At 38.7% G+C, this 21137-nt stretch overlaps 1 protein-coding gene across 1 annotated transcript in view; it reads right to left on the reverse strand.

Annotated features, from left to right (window-relative positions):
- Window positions 1–21137, reverse strand: part of FNDC3B (fibronectin type III domain containing 3B) — a 191244-nt gene that overhangs the window by 50174 nt on the left and 119933 nt on the right. The window contains exons 8-14 of the mRNA XM_085322314.1: window positions 19164–19321; window positions 18021–18080; window positions 14276–14414; window positions 13883–13936; window positions 5203–5327; window positions 2427–2601; window positions 1530–1616 (exon numbers count right to left, since the gene is read on the reverse strand). Of these exons, the coding sequence (XP_085178440.1) occupies window positions 1530–1616; window positions 2427–2601; window positions 5203–5327; window positions 13883–13936; window positions 14276–14414; window positions 18021–18080; window positions 19164–19321 (798 nt within the window). The remainder of the gene's footprint in view (window positions 1–1529; window positions 1617–2426; window positions 2602–5202; window positions 5328–13882; window positions 13937–14275; window positions 14415–18020; window positions 18081–19163; window positions 19322–21137) is intronic.

A 21137-nucleotide genomic window follows, 5' to 3' on the forward strand; every position in this document is an offset into this window, starting at 1 on the left:
TATTAGCTAAAGTCCCATATTACTCGACCCATTACTTTGCCAAGGTTCCAAGGCAAGCCTAGAACTAGCCAGCTTCAAAATACTGCTGTGGTATTAGTTCTTTTACAGTTTTGGGGCTTCTTATTCAAGTCCTATGGCTAATTAATGGTGGTCCCTACTGCTGGTCTGCGCACCATGAGTGAAAAATCTCAGTACTGCCAGGTCAGGCTTGTGCTTGTAGCTACCAACTGCAGGAAGAAATCCAGTTCACTACAGTATCAACCCAGCTTTGATAAATTCATTTTAATTTCAAAGTAAAATTTTTAAAAGTAATCCCCCCCCCCAAAAAAAAAAAAAAAAAAAAAAAAAAAAAAAGCACTACTCATCCTCTTCCCTTAGAAGATCACAGGAGCTTTTGCAATGCTAAACTAAAATATGCTTTTATTTTCCTCTCCTACTGCTACCTCAACAGCTTTCCGATTCTTCAGCTAGTTCTTCGCACAACTTTACGAGGTCTTTGGTCCCACAAAGCAGTTTAAGCAAAGTTGTTTTCAAAGCTTTAAACAATTCTGCGTGAAATTTTTCTGTTGCTACTGAACACATTAAGACCAAGGAAAGCCAAGTATTTCCAAGCTGATTCAAAGCTATCGCATCCTGCTCTCACTGTGTTTCTTACAAATGACAAAAAGCTGTTTCCAGACACCTGTTTTGTTTGGCAACACTGACGTGTGGCAAGCACAGCGATTATCAGCTTTACGGAAGACTTCGTGCCATCTAAGGAGCAAACCCTGCATACTGCATGGCGGATCGCCATCTCCTGGAGCAGAACTCGGATCACCGCCCTGGCTTTGCAAGTGCTGGCACAGGAGCCAGCCTTGCTGCAGAACATCTGATTTTGTAAAAATCACACTTTTTTCAGTTGATTACAGCACCTGGCACTTCTACGGTGCTTGATGACTTCAAGAGTAGCTAGGCAGATTTCTGACTTTGGCATCTGCTGAGGATTTCTAAGTATCTCTTTGGGAGGCCCGTATACTTTGGAGCACTCAGAGAGCAGGCGATATCAGCACCGGCTAAAACAAAACAAAACCAAAACAGCTACGCACACCTAAGAGCCATCTCTCTTAAGGAAAAGCTTTATTTCTGCATGACAGGTGAGGACACTACCCTGAGTCTAGGGAGGAAGCTGTCTTTGCTGGGCTCCTTTCAGCGTCCTTCTCAACTGTATGGAAGTCAAATTCTTTTTGTAACCACACACCAGTCATCTGGGGGAGAAATACAGCTGACTAAAATCACCTCCAAGATCACCTGGAACCCAAAGTCATATTTTTAAGAGATCGCACCTGTAGTATATGGTACCAAGAACTATGACTGTTTCAGAAAGACTGAGCAATGAGAAACTTTAATAATTCCTTTTACTATAGGTAGAATTTGTATTTGACGACTCAGTTTTGCAGGCAGTAATAAAAGGTCCCTATAGTGCCTGGAAAAAAAACAACACGCAAAATACTATATAATGACAAAAGGAAAAAGATCTCCTCTAAATTTACCCTGAATTTATACTGTGTGCTTCTTCTGAGATTCTTCACAGTACAGGCTTGCTCCTCTCCAGTGTACTTTGGATGAAACACAGTATCCTAGAAGAAACAAAAATAAACACATTTTCATAACTAAGAAGTCTGAATAAGTGCTCTCTGTATTATAGTGTGCAGCTAGAACACATCATATCAAAAGGGCTTTAAAGTGGGGTGGCTTTTTTTTCCTTCTTCAGGAAAGATTAAAGATTTTATCTATTAACTATTCTTAATCTATTAGATCACAGTAATTTTCTCTAAAAGTGTCAGAATTGCAGAAAGCAAGAATATCACACAGACGCAAATATAAAATGGCAAATTGAACTGGTTAAGGACAAACTGCCCTTTATCTTATGGACTCTTGTGCAGTTTTGCAAGGGAATCCTGGATGACAACATAGATTTTTAGGCAGTTTAGCTAAGGATTCTAATTGCCAGTGTGGAGCAACATAAATCACACTACCAAGTAGYGAGCGCCTCTAAAAAGGTTTTAGGTGTCTTCCTCCTCTTCCAGTTGCCTTCAGAAAAGAAGGAAAGGAGGGAGAACAGAGAAAGTTCAGTAGCTCTCAGGACTGTACCCTAACCATTTCTGGAAAGATACCCATTCAACAGAACCAGAAACATGAAGTATGTTTAGAAAAGACAAATTCATTTAAGCAATGCACCCCAATATACACGACCTAGCTTCAGATTCTATTCTTCTAAAAGAATAACTTCTCTATTGCATAAAGCTTTAAAGAGTCTTCATATAATCTTTACAAAAATATTAAAAATGGCTCTCTACAATAGCAAACCAGTCTTCTCAAAAAACTTGAAATAATAAATGAAAACCCAATCTGAGCCACTCTTTACATTTAATAAACACAGTACTTACATTATCTTCTTCCTGAATTTCTAGAGTGTAGGAAATCACTTCCTCTGGTGTACATCCTTCTACTTTATTCCACTGCAATGTGATCCATGTGACACCAGCTCGAACAAGTCTTGGTGCAGAAGGTGTCTGAGGAATATTACCTGCAGTGTAGCATACCACTTCCTGGCTGTAGCCACTGCATAGGGAGGGAGGGAGGGAGGGAGGGAAAGGAATATTAAAAAAGTGTATTTAGATACATATTTAATATTTTTGGAAGATCTAACTGATTTTAAAATTGCCTAGGTGGTAAAGACAAGCACTCAAAGTTAGGAAATAGCAGAACCAAGAATGGAAACGAACACAGAATTTTCYGTGTCTTCATTGTCTTTTTTTCTTTTTTTTTTTTTAACAGATCTTATCACAATAATATTCAAAAATATAACATTTGATTGCCTCAAAAATATTAACTATTAACTATGAGGTAGAGTAATATCTCCACTTTACAAAGTCCACCTTGTCAACTTTTAGATGTTCAACTTAAGATGCACAGACTTGTTTGGCAGCTTCTGCCTTTTACAAACTCAAAATTTAAGTTCTGTTTAAATGACAGATGTGAAAGCTGAGTACTTCAGCAAACTCAGTCCCACATATTTCACAGATTTCTCTCCCCCCCCCCCCCAAAAAAAGCCAGGAAAACTTAGTTAGCCAGTCATGACCACACACGCTCAGCACCGCATAGAAGTTCTCTGGTGCAGGGATAGGTAGCTCCGAACTGTCCAGGCTGGTTCTCCACCTATCTAATTTTACCTGCCCGAATTCCTTTGCATTTGAAGCTGAGCATAAAGTATGGTTCTTCCTTCATACAAACTCAAATCAGAGATAACCATTTACAGCAGGAGATGTACACTTTTTTTTTCCTTCCAAATTCCAGCACAAAATGCCTTGAAATGTCTTAGGAAGTTGTGCTGAACCAAGTACAGAAAGATCTTGCCTAAGACTCCAGGTAGACTGTATTATGCACAATGGAAACTTGAAAACAGGACTTAAAACAAACCCATTTTGGTGAATTTTTAGAGACACATCAGACCTCTCAACCAAATATAAACTTTCTAGCAATTTTCAAATCCATTTCTAAAGCATAAATGTACTTTATTTCTTAACAAAGAAGTTGTATGAATTTAATACACACGAAAAGCCTCATCTCGTTCTTCCTACTCTTCTTTCTTCTTCCACAAAAAAGCCAAGTATCTTGGTTGAAATATTTTCATAGTTTAAAGAAGATCTATCTACAGCCTACATGCAACAATCTAATGAAAACCTACCTATAACAGACACCTGAACACAAAAACATCTCAAATGGCTGGTCTATAAACATTACAAACAACCAAAATCACTTTACAACACAAAGTGGTATTATCCTGTCATAATTTTGAATGGTGTCTATAAAAATACACTATGTCTTGGTGGTGCTTATCTCAGGTTAACACACAGCAACTGCCCATGAGTGCAGTTCTTAGCCCACTCCTTCCTCAACTGATTGAGCAAAGGGTAGGGGGTAAGGGAGGAATGGGTGTTGCTGCATGCTTGAAGCTATCTTAAAAAAAAAAAAATTGAGGATCTATCAAAGGGAAGAGATTCCAAACCCAGGAACTCTGCAGACCCCATTACCAGGTGGTCCCCTTCCATTTAGGCTAAGCAGTTCCAGCTCAAGCCTCTCCCTACCCTACAGTTCAAAGATTATTTCAATAGGGAGAGAGGTGATCTTGCAAGAAGTCACCAAAAGGGATTCTGTGCACACAGGAACAGTCCMAGCACATCTAAGAATGAAAACACAGAAACGTGAATAGAGTAACTTTTTAAAGCTATATATTGTCAGGACTTTGATTTTGGAAAAAACAGATACACCAGTAGCATTTTCTTCCCATTGCGCAATAATTTATTACTAGATTATGTGTGGTTAAGGACAATGAATGAATATACAAAAGCACTAAGTGTTTCAAAAATTACTTCAGCTTCTTTACAGCTAACCTTCCTTACCTATATTCTTTCAGCGAATACATGAATACAGGCCCTGCTGCAAGAAGGGTTTTTGGGTATGCTCTGGTCCTTAGCTGCGTAACATTTCAGCCCAGTGCTACCTACAACTCTATCCCAAATCTGTAAGGATTGGAATAAGTCCGATTTCTCAACATTTTCACAYGAGTGTATCTGTTTATGTCGAGAGAAAAGTGCAAACAAGATACAGAGAATCAATGCCCTTGTGCTGTGCCTCTCCTATCTTGGTCTTGGCTCTTACACCCTTCTTCCTCATCCTACTTGCCAGCCCTGCCATTCCTGCTGAAGAAGGAAGAGATTGTACTGCTGAAAAAAAGACAGAAGGACATTGATCTAAAATAGAAAAATAAATACATCAAAATTCCTTTCAAAATCTGTAACTCAACTTCCTCTTGCTTGTTTTTCTTGGTTCACAGAGGTCCCGACTGGGAATTTTACATAACAGATGTATTCTTCTTGCATTAGAAACAGACCACAAAACAGCATTCAACACCTCAAAATAAGCCTATCTGCTTAGCCTAACCTTCACTCTTAAAGTACCTTGCAGTTCCCTGTGAGGTGAGTGACACCACCAGGGCAGGTGTGACTTACCCTAGACCACTAATAATGAAACAGTAGAACTTCAGATACTTAACTCAGAGACATACAGAGGGAAGAAAAATAAAAGGAGGAAACCATTGAGAGTTAAACTTTTTGACTGTCACTTCTTCTCAATGAGATACATAACTTAGGAATAACTTACCTAGTACCAATGTCATTTTGAGCCGCTAATCGGAAGGTGTATCCCAAAGCTGGGCAAAGCTTAGTCAACTTGCAATGCTTCTGGCTTCCGAAGTAACATTCTCTGAAACCACTGTTTCTTTTTCCCTAGAAAGAGAATGATTCATAATTGGATAGCTACGAAACGAAAGCATGCATTGCTCACATTAATTCTTCCTTTTAAAAAGAACTGTCAAATGATTTTAGAATTTGATACTTTTACACTGTKCAAAGACGTGCAAGTCACTGACAGCATTGCTACGTTATTTAAAACGATACATATTCACACAATCAGTCTGCTGTCAGATTTCCTTTCCTAGCAGATTCCTATCTTCATTGCAATTGCAATGGATCCTACTTATTAAAGAAAAAGTGTATGTTAAATGTGAAATTCATCTCTGAAACAATCGGGTCACAGGACTACAGAAAACTTGCAACCAACATTTCTTGGAAGTGCAACCCTCTGTACCGCAAATTCTATGTAAAGCCTTCAAAAATACTTTATCCCACAAGAGGGCTCTCGCTCCCCACGGTTGGGCCATAATAAACTCCAGCTACTTCCATCTGAGAAGGGCGAGCACGGGTGCAGCATTTGGCTCTGTATGGCATAGCACGCAGAATTATGCCCTAAGGGGCAAAATAGGTTTACTCACCACAGAGAAACATTTAATGATGCCACGTCCTGTACCCATCTGACTGTTCAGAGCAAGCGGCACGCAACAAGCACACAGGATAAGAGCGTGTTTTACTTTAAGAAACTTGGCTTTCAAGAAGGCTCTGTTTATGGGAGCTTGACGTTAATTTGACCTGGAGCTATTATGAGTGCTGACAAAGCCAAGATAATGCAAGAGCAAGAGATGATATCAAGACAGCTCTCTAACTCCCAAGTCCTTCCTAAGGTACATCAAGTACAAACCCAACACAGTGGAGAACAGGAACATCCAAAACTTCTCTTCCTCCCCTCCACATTTAATATAAAATAAAACTCTTTTCAATCCAGCCCAACTTTGCATGCATGCTCCATTCAGGGTAAAAACAAAGCTGACTGAGCTTTTTGCAGATATCAGAGTAATTGGTCTCATTCTGTGTCATACTGCTCACACTTGGGCAATAATCGCTGTGAAAGCTTTCCGGACTGAATGCTAAGAATAGTCCTAAACTACTCGACTCTGTATAAAGACACCTACCTGAACTGAGGTAGTGATAAGGACTTAAAACTTAACGGAAAAAGTAACAGATAATAATATAATGAAGTAGAAGTACCCAAAAGTAGAGCAGAAGAAAAACCTACCCAAAGAACCAACATGAGCTCAAATTGGCCCATGAGAGTAAAGTAATGGTCATCTCTAAAACTTCTGACCTAAGAAGCTCTGCTATGCCATTTTTGGCATCTGTCTCTACAGTTTTCAGTTTATCTTGGTAAAAGTCACATCTGTCCTGAGAGCCTAGACAAGACTATGCACTTCACGTGAYGCACCGAGTCGACAGAAGACTCTACGTTTCCTAAGCTGACTACCGTGAGAATTATTTATCAAGGTATCCCTACCTGCAGCTAACAGCTTGATATGCTGATGCCTCCATGAATACTGTCTTGTCTCTCACGTATCATACTTCTTCAATGGGCAATACATCACTTCATCTTTAAAGATTTCAAAAATGCCTGAGTCGGACACTTTTTTTTTTTTTTTTTTTTTTTTTTTAATATAAACTGGCCCATTCTTCAGCCCCTATCCATTTCCACCTCTTTTCACTCAGACTGCAACACAGAAGCAAGAATTTCACAAAAACAGTTTGTAGTAGATCTCCAAAATATGTTTATCTGGCTAGAAACAATCATTCACACCTCCTGCACTGCACAACAATTTGGAGGCACCTGAGGGACACTTAGTACACGGGCAAACAGCCATAACTTATTTACACAGTGTGAGTCTACATTCATTCTAGAACTTGTTTTTATACACAGTCTTTTTAAAATTCACGCAACTGGTCTGGTTGTGACACTGCTATACAGTGCAACTGAATTAAGCTATAAAATTGGAAGAGATCATTAACCCTAAAATGAAAGCTTTTTATATACGGGAAAGCATTTATCAGATCTTAAGCCCTAGATACACAGTTATTTAGCAGAAATCCTTTTAGACAAAAAGGATAGGTGATAGCATTCCCCAGCTCAGAGGTAATATGTTTAATATTCAGGTTATAAAAATCCTAATTACCAGTCYAATGTTTTACTAAAATATCCATCGATCAGTGAGCGACTATTTTTTCCTACATAAGCTCTCTTTCGTAGATTCAGATGCCTTGAATTATTTTTTCCTTAACTCTTTAAAATCATCCTCACTTCATTATTTTTAAAGCATTTGAAAACAAAGGTCTTCATCTCTTTCTATTTTCTGCTTAAGAATGTATTTATATTTTATCATTTTCCTATGCTTTTTGCCCCTAGTGAACAAGAGTGACCAAAGGCTAAGCATGTGGATTGATGAACAGATGCACTGTGATAGCTGGTTAAAGAATAAAGTCATGGGAAAGCATCACCTGTAGCACACAGGCTGCAACGCCTGAAATACAAGCAAAGGACCAAGGAAATTCCAGTTTTTCAAACTGGTGGGTTAAATCTTTGCAAAGACACCCCCCCAAAACACATTTTTGTTATCTTCAGCTTTATAATAATAAAAAAAATCTGTTATTATATCTATTTTTCTTCGAGAGCTGGTTTTGTACGCTCCCCAGACTCACTCAGAGACCGACTGGTATTCCAATTACTCAGACTGGCTGGTATTTCAGATTCTATTGGCACTAATTGGAGAGGCTGGCCGATATTTCTAATTATCCTGGCATTAATAGCCTGGAAATAGTCTCTCTACTCCTTCCCTCCCAAGATTTATGAAAGCTCTAATGCTGGCATAATTATAGACAAGAACAACTGGCAGGCTGGTACTGGCTGCCACCCAAGAGTCTTACAGCTTTCCCAGAATCCTTCTCTTATTCTTTGTACACTCAGCATCCAAGATTTAATCCTTCAAATAATGTTTTGTAAGTTGCTTAAAATATACTTTATCGTTTCCTCAGAAATCTTTAATCCTCAAGTTTCAGATTGAAAGCAGACACGGTCTGCCTTCTTCACTAGTCCTGCTTTCTCCAGTCCTACGGTCCTGATGATACTCAAAGATACTGTGATGATAATCAGGACCTGCCCAATGAAACACGAACAATTCAGCTCCACAAATCCATTAGAATTTGCACCATAACGTAACATGGCATAAACAAAAATGTCTTGTCTGCCAGTGCATTTATACTTAAAACTATATACTCACTTAAAGCCAGGTCTCTTTTGCAGATAGAGTTCAAAAGCATATTTAGATAGTGGTTATGAGATCTTAAACAGATTTTATTGACTGTACTCCATAGTAGACAAAGTAGTAAACACAAAATAAAGAATAAATCATTACAGGTAGAGTGGATACAAAAACAGAGCCCTGTCCCTCACAAGACCTCTCTGCAAAAGACAGAGTAAAAGCTGCCAGCACCAGAACTGCAATCATAAGGCCAGGCGGTAATCTGTTCCAGTCCATACTAGCATTAACTTCTCCTGTTTGGTTCATACTGGCAATAAAAAGCAACAGATTGATAYTCAATCTGACACAGAGCTGTGGAACAAATTGCCTACGATTATTATAGAGCACCTTAATATCACTACAAAATATTTACTGTGCAGGCTTTTTTTCTTTTCCTTTTTTTYTGGCATATAAATTTTGCATATATACAGAAAACAGAACAGCACCTACAAAACACCTCTAGGTATTAATTGTAACCCAAGACTCCTCTCTTGCACATGTAATACCAGTGGCATAGCCAGAAAACAAACCTAGAGGGCAAGAAGGCAAACAAATACAAGCCYGAGCATGACAGTGGAACTCAGCATATCTGAATTATGATGGATCACCATGGAGATCCATGGACCAGATGGTCAGAAGTTAACACATCTCTGCTAACCTCAAGAAATTCAAAACTTATAAATCTCCACTTCTCAATATATAAACTTAATGATTAAATTTTCACCACCAACCCATTAAATTCTCTGGTAACGCATCTGCATCTATCTTGTGCAAATCAAACTGAACATTCGTCACATCAGAATTAAAGCTGCTTTTGAGTTGTAYACAAACAGAAGAAAAACGGATGAGTTAGGTGTCTCTGGCTCAGGAGCGGTTCTCCACTTTCCCATAGAAAATGAATAGGATACTCTCATCATCTGTTCACACATGAGAAACTTTCATTTACTACCACTTAAGCACAAAAAGATCATTTCATATCTAATTAGGAACATAGACCTGATTCTTACAGCAATGCCAGTGGCATTTGCTCAATAGAGCAAATTTTTTCTAATCAGCCTTTTGTTTGTCCTAATTGATCGGTTCTGGCATAAAGTCATCAACTGCCTACTTTTAGCTTGTAAGTTCAAAGAGAAACATATACAAAAAAGGAGAGAGTCAGAAGGTGAAGATTTCCGTAATTGCTACTTTTAAGTGATTTTGCTGCCAGCTGTACTATTGCTAACCACTTGAGGTGCAGGCATTTCCGGATCTCACTGAACTCCAAAACACTTGAGAACACCGGCTGTTTCTAACCCCTTTGAAGTCAAAGAAAACTTCAATACTGTACATCCAATTTAACTGAATGACAAGTGAACAAACTGATCTTTCATTCTGCTGTTAAAGATCATTTACCGTAGTTCTTTAGGCAGTTAAAACTAAAAYATTTTATTAGCAAGGCTTTAGAACGGTAATTCAAAGACCTACTTTGGTATTGAGAAAGCAAGTAATCATCTTCTAAATAGAASAAAACACTAGTCATATCACAAGCAACTTAATCCAAATTAGGAGGGAAGATAACAGAATAGCAGGCATAGCTTTGTCTATCCACCACTACTTCCTAGAGTCCACAGGTTGGAGGGAAAAACCAACAACAGCAAAAGGACTACACTGAAGAACAAAAAGCAGCTGGGTAAAACTGTACGAAACACAACGAAACAAGGCAGTGTGCTCTCCATCAAAAGCAGATCAGAACATAAAGACATTAGTTCCCACGAGGAAACAAACGCAACTCGCGTGCGTTTCAGCTAAAGCTCATCTCATGAGGTGAGCGAGGATTTTTAGCATATCTACAGAGGGGAAAGAAAACCCTAACCAACTTCAGAAACCAAGTAACCCAATTACTTGTGGAGATAACTCTAGCCTTATCTCCAGTAAAACTCCAAGGGGAAACGTTTCCACACAAAACCCATCTCTCTTGCTGACAGGCATCCCGTTCCCAACCGCTGTGATTGCCACGAGTAGGTTGTTYGGATTTCAGACTCTGAACAAGCTCCTGAAATGCTCACGGAAATGAAGAGTCATATGGGCCTTTTACACGGTATTCTGCATCTTCTCAGCTCATTACAGTAAAATAAAACAACATACAGTAGGCGCACTGATTYGTTCTCTTTGGAAGACCTTCCTGCTGCACTTTGAGTGGCTTTTTAAAGCAGCGGGAGCACGTGGTGTGCGTGCCCATCCCACAGCAAGGCACTCGCTGAGGARCGCACTGCAGCAAAGTCCTAACGATACCGCCTAATGACAAGCTGGAATTTTAAATACCTCAGCCCTGGAGGTTTTAGCAACTGCAGCCATGAAGACATAAGATGCTGTTCTCTTGCTACAGTTTACAACCTAACCTAATCCCATGGCGGTGAAACRGCATGCTGCTTTTGCCATCGTTCTGCAGCAACACTATTTTTTTGCATATGAAAGTAATGCTATCTACAGTCACAACCTCATTTTAGTTGCTACAAACTACAACTTTAGCTACTTAGTAAAACCATGTGGCATTAGTCGAGATACTGTTTTAGCATTGGGCAAGCTCCAAGACGCAGAGTGTCACCCCATGCCGCGGGCAGCGAGGAAGTGCTAGGAGGCTGCTACCACTGCTGGTGCGAGGAGACCGCATGTCCTCCGCAGAGCAGGCGCCGGGGCAATCTGCTGCTTTATCTGAGATGCAACCCTCGAYGTTCGTTGCTCATTCTCACTGCTCTCCCACCTCTCTTGCCCAAGGCCAATTTTGTGTCTCCAGTTGGAGGCTGCCACCTTTGTGGGACAGCTTTCCAGGAGCTGTGTGCAATGCCTGTGTTGCGATTGCTCCCCGCAGTTCATTCTCACACTACCCTTCATTGTGAAGGGACTCAATATTTTCACAGCAGACTGCTGTTTTTAGGGTGTTTTTGTAATTTTATTATTGGATAGGTATTTTGTACTCCACTCCTGCAAAGCTCCCTCTGCTTTGCAGGCACAATTTAATTTCCCTCTGATCACCAATTTTCCTGTGTTTGTGTTTTAWTCTGTGCCCTGTAGTTAATGAATATTGCTCTAGCTGAGACCTGGCTGAGCTTTCACTGCTGCCTGGCAGGCGTTTTCCTCCTCCCTGATGTATTTATTTCTTGATTTCACCAGGACAGGGTGGCATTGTAACAAAGTTTGTGCTTTTGCTTACACAGATTTCACATAACCGAGTTAGAGGGCACAGGACGTGACAAGTGAATTCTCTTTTGTGCTAGGATGCTGTAACTTCTGCTACTCAGGTAGTTACRTACCCTAACGCAGACGACTGGCAATGTCATGTGAAAAAAGTGAGCGGAGCGTGTTGCCGCTCAGAAAGAGCCAGCTAGAGCGGGGGCCTGCCGAAACAGCCCTCTTGCACATCCAACCTGCGTTTTCAGACTTTTTCCTTCACTAGTCTTGATATCAAGTTCTAATTCATTAACTCAAAAGGGCATTTCTGTCACACATCAGAGTAAAAATTTCTTTAGACGAGCTACACCTGTGGCTCATTCATTAACTACCTCGTGACTGGACAATTACATTTCAATCCGGAGCCGGCCTGTCAGATCACTGGAGATGTACCAAATAAATGTGTGTAGGGCCATTATTCTTTCATCTTTGCTGGCTAGCTATCCACAAGGAGCTCAAATTTCAGGATTGTTGCTGAGAAAACAAGGTAATTAAATATSTAGATTGAGGACCTGGGAATTAAGATTTTCTTTTCTTTTCCTTCTTTTTTTCATGGGTACGTGAAGTAACCTAAAACAAGTTACTTTTACCTTGTAAAAATAGATATAACAACAATTCTTTCTGAAGATGAGACTCTAGGCATATACTAACTATGAAAGGCTTTATAGGACAACAGCATTTTAGAATTGTCTTACACAAATTCAAGGTTTTGATTGGGTTGCAAGTGAACAAAATGAACATCCAAAGAACGTGCACTGCAATAACAGTTTGTTATTGGTCTTTCTTTTGACAGGACTTTCTGTTGCTTCCCTTCCCTTTGCAGTTTGGGGTCACTTGCACATTTCCACTACTTCATYCCTTTTTAGTATTATGTTCTCATGGAAATTACTGCAAGAGAAAAAACTGCACAATCAAGATGCCACAGAAGGTATAATAGGCTTCGAGGCTCATATCTCTGATTATGTCGGGCTATTATTTTGAGACTTTTATTTTTTATACTTTCCGAGATCTCATATTCCATCATTTTTTCTTTTTTATCGACAACCTTTCATTCCATTATTCAGACTGGGGCAGCAGGCCATTCTTAAGCTGTTGTCTGATTTCAGTTCAGTTCAGCGGGTTTCTCGTCACGTAGGTCCCACTTGCTGTGATACTGCATGCAACAAATGTTTGCACAGTGCGCAGTTCCAAATGTCAAACCTAGCAGAATGATCTGGGAACCTGTTACTAGTGAAATTATGGAAAACTATTCATAACATAATATTCCTCTTAAAATATTATTCTGAAAAACACTAAAAACCTCAGGAGAGGTTTATCAGACTGTACAACCAAACACCCTTTCACACTCATCCTTTTTTTTTTTTTTTTAATTTTTAAACATCTTGCTCAAGCCTGTTCTGTCTTTCAATACATATTTTTTCCTTCAGAGATTATATTCACTGACTCACGCTTTCTGCAGAAATATGGCTTGTGCAACAGAAAGGAGGTATAAGGGAAATAGGGGAGGAAGGGGGGAGACTCAAAAGCGAAATCCACCTCGAGCAAGCAACACTCTCCACATCTCTTGCCTTTGGCAATCTCCCCAACCRCTTGCAGCTTATTAACAGTGTAACATCTTTGGGGCAGAGAATTTATTTTCCTTTGTGTCTGTAAGTGGACTAGTTGCCCATATATAAAAGACAACTTTTTTTTTTGACCTCTAATGTATTTTCTATAAGTAGAGCTGCAAAATCATGCCCCATCTCGTTTGAGGCAGAAACAGTGCTTTATTCTGTGCTTACATAGCATCTAAAAGGAGATTGTGAATTGAATTCTAAGATCCACCACAATGCAAATAACTGAACAATAGGTAATACTAATTAACAAATTAATTACAACAAATGAGCACGAGAAAATTAAATTTCAAGCTTATAGATTCAGAATATTGTCTCTTCATAAAACACAGTGGTTGAAAAGTATCCCCCTCATTCCCCTTTTCACTTTCCAGATCTCTACCTAATGTCATCACGATTTCATTTCCTTACTTCTAGTTTCCCCTGCATTTAATTACTTTACCCGTCAAATCGTCATAAAGTCTGAGTGCCATTTATGTATTTATTTCAACTAGTTACTACTTACCTCATCCCATTCTAGAAGGTAGCTGGTGATTTTTGAACCATTATCAATGGGTGCCTATGAATAAAAATAAACAAAAGGCGATTTTGGGAATAAGAGAAAACTACTTCCCCCTCAGGCAATGACTACAGTCTGAAGCAAAACCAAAGCTTGAGGTTTGCACACAGCTTGGCAACCTTTTTAACGAATAACGGGAAGAAGCTGACTGTAATGAAACACATACATTTTAAAAGTCATGTGTTAAGCCAGTGCATGGGACAGTATTCATCAGACTACAGTAAGTTCAGGTCTCTTATACTGAAAAAYGGCTGTCTCAGCTTTCAATTATTTTCAGCACTTATGCCAGTAAACTACTTCTCTCTCCTTTCTTGGGTGCCTGATTCAAGCAATACCTACCTTCCATTGTAAGGTTAAGGAGCTTTTGGTCCTGTGYGAGGGTTTGGGTGGGAAGGGACACTCTGGTGCGCAGCTGTGAGTGGTGAAGCTTACTGGCTCTGAGCAGGATCCCTTTACCGAGTTGTATATTGCATATACCCTGGGAAAGGACACACATACACGGGTTATAAATCTGCTGACGCTTAGAAGATGAGAACACACTGCCTCAGCCACAATATTTGACTACCAAAGCATCCACGATACTATCCACTAATGATAGATTTCTCACAAATCAGTGGCTATCGCTATTCTATTTCACTCGGTACAAGCATGCAAAAAAACAAATACACAACAGGAGATGATCATTACAGTGTTTCGTGCAACTTCTCCCACAGGCAGCTGACTTATCATCATCTTTTCTTTTGACCACAAGAAGTCTCTGCCACTCTTTCCATGGCTCTTGGCAACACTTCATGCACTGTGCTCAAGCCCTCTTCAGCATACAACAGAATGTAAGAGTTCACGAGGAAAAGGTGCGAACACTAATGCCCTACTTAAATTGATTTGTGTGTAYCATTTTCAGTGATAGCTATTGCTGCTGTCCTTCCACATGTACAAGTTTCTCCAACGCTCCTCAARTGTCTATACTCAGTAGAGCTCTGAACTAAAAACTAACACAATAATAGAAATAGCTCGAAAACATTGCTTTGATAAACCAAAAATCTTCAAAACAATTTTGATTTCAAGCAAATCCTCTACATAACAGCATAAAAGGGGATATACTGCAAACTAACATGGGAAAACAAGTACAATATATTTGAGCACCTCCTCATCAGGTGCTTTTCTCTGAAAAACTAATGATGTTATTYTTCCTGTCACATTTTCTGCACTGCAAAAGAAAAGTGCAAGTCGCAAGTCTTTTGCGCACAAAACTTTCAAACTGTGACCAGACAATGACCTCGGGGCTGGCTGCAGCTATTGTGTACTTGAATGTAGAGTTTAAGAAAGGGCAATTTCTAATTTGTTTTCAGTAGATAAGAGTAATTTATGTGCAATGGCCACCTACATAGAATTAAACCTTTGGGGGGAATTCACAAGAGCTGCTTGCCCTCAGTGGAAATATCATGTAGTGCTGCTTTATATATCTCCTGTTAGCAGTCAAGAGTGAAAACAAACGCGATTAATTACTTGAGTCTGCATCTGGCAACTGGATACACCGYTTGCATGTGTCCCGGAAATCAGTGTAGCTAAGAGTCAAAGATGCATCATTGGGGAATACAACCACATAAAAATGAGTTTAACAAGAACATCATCTGCAAATCAATGGAAAATTGCATTTTTGCTTCTGCCACTTGGAAGTTGCCGTGGTACCTGAGGTTTGTCAATGTTCATTACCGTAACTCTACTGCCTACTAGGGGGTGTAATACAAACTCCTGAAAAATGAAAGAAAACAAGTGTCCTGGAAATAAGTAGCTCTGGAATTCCTACGGTAGATTGCAACAGGGGCCTCTCGGAAGATTAAAAGTTTAAGTGGAAAAGAGACTGACTGGCCCTCAGAAAGGTGAGTGGAATCATCCCTGTAACTACCAAAATAATAACTTGAAGAAATCTACATCTTGAACCTAGGATGTAGGTTCACAGTGAAGCAGGTTGTTCTAAATGTCTAGGGTCAAATGAAGAAGCAGCAAGCTCAAGCAGCTTCTGTGTGAAAAAGAAGTCCTTAAAGATGTTGCCAAGATTAAAGAGACCCAATATGATCTGCTGAGTAACTGTTGGTCACAAATTTCTTTACTTAACAGATTTATTTCTTCAGAGTTGTTAATATGTAATGCAGTTTCAATGGAGGGAAAAAAAGTATTAGGAAACAATATCTGCTTTTAAGTGTTGGTTTCTCCCACTGTAAGTGCGTGCTGCTGCTTTTAAGTCTGACTTTCATATCTGGCAGCTTTTTTTTTTTTTTTTTTTTTTTAAAATAAAAGTTACTGCTAGCTGTTCACAAATGATTTATAATTTGGCAAATATGCAGAAAAACGCAGGGAACTGTAGGCTGACAGAATGAACTGATTTGGAAGTTAGCCAGGATATAGGGCAAATACCTTGAGCACCATTAAAAATTGCATGAGACCTCACCAGTACACTTTGAACGACCACCACTTTACTGTTTGAAGCCTGCTTTAGAAATTAAGCTCAATTGCTTACAGCGGGAAGCTCAGTAGTGTTTTACAACTTTCTTCTTCCTTGAATCTACTTACTCAGAAGTTACTTATGGTCTTTAGCTTCCCTTGAAAAGTACATTTTAGGGCACTATTAGAAAATGTCCTTAAAAGAAGAAGCTAGGATATCAGAGAAAAAGAAGTGTGTTTTTTTTTTTTTTTTTTTTNGGATATCAGAGAAAAAGAAGTGTGTGTTTGTTTTTTTTTTTTTTGCTCAGAAGCAAAGTGTTCATTTTCCAAAGTTTTACAAATGGTAGCAGCCTTGATGAGAAAATGTATGCCAAGCTTAGCCCTTGTCTGGAAAAACAGAAGGAAACAATAGACAGGAGTGACAGGTTTTTTTTTTAAAAAAAAAGGATATTAAGCATAAGTGAACAGGATGTGAATTTGAAGCCTTGGCTCATAAGCAAAAACTTTTTAAAAATGCAAAAAAATCAGATAATAAAAAACTGGTATTAAAAATATCAAGGCTCAAAATTGAGAATAATTATGTAATTGTGTAATGAATGTAGTTCTAGAAACAAAGAGAAATATGCTCTAMCACTGAACTCTCATTGGCATTACTGTTGCACTTGAAGGAGATGTGTTTCTCCAAAAAATTCTTTATAAGATCAGATCAGCCTTGCAGAATACATCAGTTCCAGCACCAGCCTTACTGCCTGCCTTGYTCCTGCCATTCGTGACTGAGAGCACATGAAGGCTCTGGCATTCTAGTGTTAGCTTTCCATCTATAATAAAAACTATTCTGCAAATAAGCAATAAAGCTAATTAGTTTCAGTGGAATTTATGTATGAAGAGTTACATTTTTAACAGATTCTCTGTCTCAGATTCAGGTGCCATTTTATGCACCTATGTTTTTGCTAATTTTTTTCTTCACCCTAACATCCCACTGAACTTTTACCTCAGTCTCTCTTTCCACTTATAATTACCAATCATTATTCTCTCTATAACACTATAATCCAGAGAGATCATAATGTTAGCAAACGTTAGCTTAAAATAGCAAGACAGACCAGTGTGAATCCATTTCTTAGAAAACAGTAAATACTGAAATTATTATAGCCGGATAGATTTGTCATCAGATTTGCTTCATGAAGTTAGGAGTATTTAAGAAAAAAAACACACAGGACTACTTTCAGTTTTTCTGGTACACATCTGATATAAGGCAGACAAACACCAATGCTCTGGTCAAATTTTTGAACAAGCTTGAGGTATCCTATACTTTCATATCTAAGCACCTCAAGACTTGTTATACTTATATACATATATATTTATATAGATAGGCAGAAGTAGAGGTAGACACAGATGTCTTTTTACTCTTACTTTAGCAACAACAGTATGACAGAAAAGATCGTGTTCAAAAAACACTCTCATAGTTTTCAGTCTAAGATAAAATGGATCAAAGAATACTTAGCAGGCATGAAAGTAATCCTGCAGCTGTTACTACAAAATTCTTGGGTTGCACTACGTATAGTTAGATAAAACCTTTCCACATTTATTCTCACATATCTGAACAGACTACATTTAAGTGACATTCAGAGTCTCACTAACTCACCTGACATGATAATCTGTTGCTGGCCTGAGGTCTTTCAGGTTATATTCTAGTTCTTCTCCACTGCAGAAAGAAACCATTAACAAATCATGAAAAGCAGTATCATATTTAGCACAGCTACTGATATTCCAGTGACTAGGGATTCCTATATATAATGACTTGAAAGGAAAAAAAAAACCATCACAGAAAAATAATAGTAAGGAATACAGAACACTTCAGGTTTCCTGAAAGCCTTATGAAGCCTGAAGAGAAGAGTAGTTACGACCCCATTTATAAAGTCAACTAACTATACRGCTTTATTTCAGTGCTAGCCTTCCATCTGTTGATATTCATATAAAGCTTATAGCGTTTTTCAACCTTCTCAGAGTTGAAAGGACCTGAATCAATGTAACATTACTGTTGTACTTTTTGCATATTTATTATTTCAAACTACTTCAGAAAAGTGACAGTCAAACTTCACAGGTAAATAGTAGTTCACAGTCAAGTTCACGTCTCAATTTTCTATCCTGGACATCATTAAAGGGGAAAGAAGAAAGGTATAACACCATATGTATTTGATCACAAAATAAGCTCAGATGATCACCGAAATTAGAGAAATCCCTCAAGAATTTTTACTTAAGACTGCTAACAGCCAAGTATTCAGCATTTCTCAGTGGAGGTTATTATATAGTCTACTGGTGGGCATCCTCCCTTCTCTGTCGATTAAAGGCTATCTGAAGCAGTAGAGCCCTTACCAATTGCTCTTCAGCTCAAGAAGAACTGGGTTTAATATTCTTAATTATGGAAGTCCACAGAAAACATAGTCCATCAGGAAGACAGCTGCATGGTGTACACAAAGGGATTTTGACATTTAGCACAGATAAATGTGCTGCTTTTCACTGTTAACGGGAGACACAGCAACACACGTGATACCCATCGCGGACTAAGGGGGCAGGAGAGGAAGGCAGTCTGGGGCCTTGTGCCGTGCACCTAACCAGCTTGCCACAAGCTCCTTCAGGCATGAGGATCTGAGCAGAAAAGAGGATGTATTTATAAGTAGCTGGGACACATTTGTGCAACTCATGGGGACCCTGAAAAGCTAAGAGAGATTATTTCTTATGTAAATACAAATTGAGAGTAATACAAGTGTAGAAGTTATACTATTACCTGTAAATTATCTTATATTTTCCATCCCTCCCTTTATCTGATAAGGCAACCTCGTAAGTACAGGTGTAAGGCAAACCATTGTTGTGTCTATCTGCGTTTAAAAGGCCGGTGGGAGGTGACCACGTAAGTAAAGCTGTTCTTGCTTGAATATTTGTAACCTATAAAAAAACATCAGTTACTCTGAATTCAAGAAAAACATTGTCTTCTAAATATTCGCTTTTTGCTTGAATCTTTACAATCAATTTCTTATAAGCAGCAAGAAATTTAAGAACTAGAGGTGAAAAGTAAAATTAGAAATGGTCATCAACAAAACAAACAAAAAAAATAATTTACAGAATAACATCTAAGAAATGAGGAATAGAAAGACACATATCCCCACAGGGAGCTGGCTACATACTGCCTAAAGGTTTAAGTACTCCCTGCACATTTTTAAAGTACTCCGCTGTTGTGGTCGTGATCAGAAAGTAAGTGGAAATAAGACAAACAATGACTTCATTCTAAAGATTTTCTTGTCTGCACTTATTTTTCTAAAGCTTCTGTTAGTGAGGTTCTTGAAAAACCCAGCAACGGCATTTTTAGTCATCCTGTTCCTTGTTGTAACTYGAAGCTGCAATAATTCAAGTATCTGCAAAGTTGCACTGACTCAAAGGCCTAGGGAAGGATCACATTAAAAGTCTGACTTAACGATTAAAAATTAAATTCCAAATCAATCACTTTATGCCCTGCCAGAAAGAGGGTATTTATGACCCATAGTCGCCACTGGGTGCAGCTCTACAGGAGAATCTAAATGGCAGATGGGCCAGAATTCCCTTCGAATAAAACACTGAAAATGCCTCAAGCCCCATCACCAAAACAGCTTTATCATGGGCAGCAACGCAGCTGTATTCTTCTGGAAACACAGCTCCAAATAACTTTAGATTGACAGAGGTTAAACCTCCTGTAGCTTTCGTTGTGCGACTCCAGGCCTCAACAGGAGAGCCCATGGGCACGTTGCCAGCAGCATCCTTCATCACATGCATGTGCAGAACAGTAGCTTCCAGGAGAACAGGCTTCTGCTACCAAGCCAAGAAAGAAAAAGTCCTTCTCCCCACTTACTGCTTCAAAAATAATAATAATAATAATAATAATAATAAAAACTATTGTTATTTTAGCTATCATGCAAGTCTTTGGAGAGAAATCCAGAGACTATTCGGAAGTCCTAAGCAAAGCACCCTGCCACAAACTCTTCAGCTTTCATAACGAAAGCGACTCCTTAAAAAAAAAATAAATTAAAAATAAACAAAATAAAATAAAAAAGCCACTTAGCTTCCACAAGGAGRAACAAAAGCAGGAGGTTTTAAATTCTTTATTAATTTCTTCTACCCACAAAATTTCACTCTGTTTTATCATTTTAGCAGATTTCTCCAAAATACAAAGCAACTTTGTTATTTCAAAAGACGTAAGAGGGTAATGGAGAACGATGCAGGTGCATAGCTACACATTTCCAATACTTTCTTTGAGGCATCTGAAATACCTTAATGATTYAGCAGTGGCATTTTAGCATTAGTTTGCTACATAACTGTGCTTAGAACGAAATTGTTAAGGTTCAGTTTGGGATTCTTTAAGAATGAAGCCTAGCAATGGGCTGCAATATCAGATTTTAAGGTCTGCTTGCTTACAAGTCAGACTTCTGGACAGCTTTAAACGTATATACTGCAGAATATTTATCTTCTCATGTGAAAACACGTTGCTCCCTGCTGAAAAGCACTCCAACTGTTGTATGTGATGCCAATATATCAAGCACATGCTCTTTAAGTAAGTCATAAATCTGCGTTTTTAACATAATGACAAGTAGGTGAAACCACAAAGTATCTCATCTTAATTTCACCACTGTCCTCTCAAAAGTTAAAGATTTTTATTTATTGCAACACATTTACTCCTACYAAAAGGAAAACTTCTGTTCAACATAATATGAAAACTTCTTGTTTTACAACT

This window comes from Rhea americana, unplaced genomic scaffold, assembly GCF_003343005.1.
Source record: "Rhea americana isolate MKP2758 unplaced genomic scaffold, rheAme1 scaffold_76, whole genome shotgun sequence".
Classification (NCBI taxonomy): Eukaryota; Metazoa; Chordata; class Aves; order Rheiformes; family Rheidae; genus Rhea; species Rhea americana.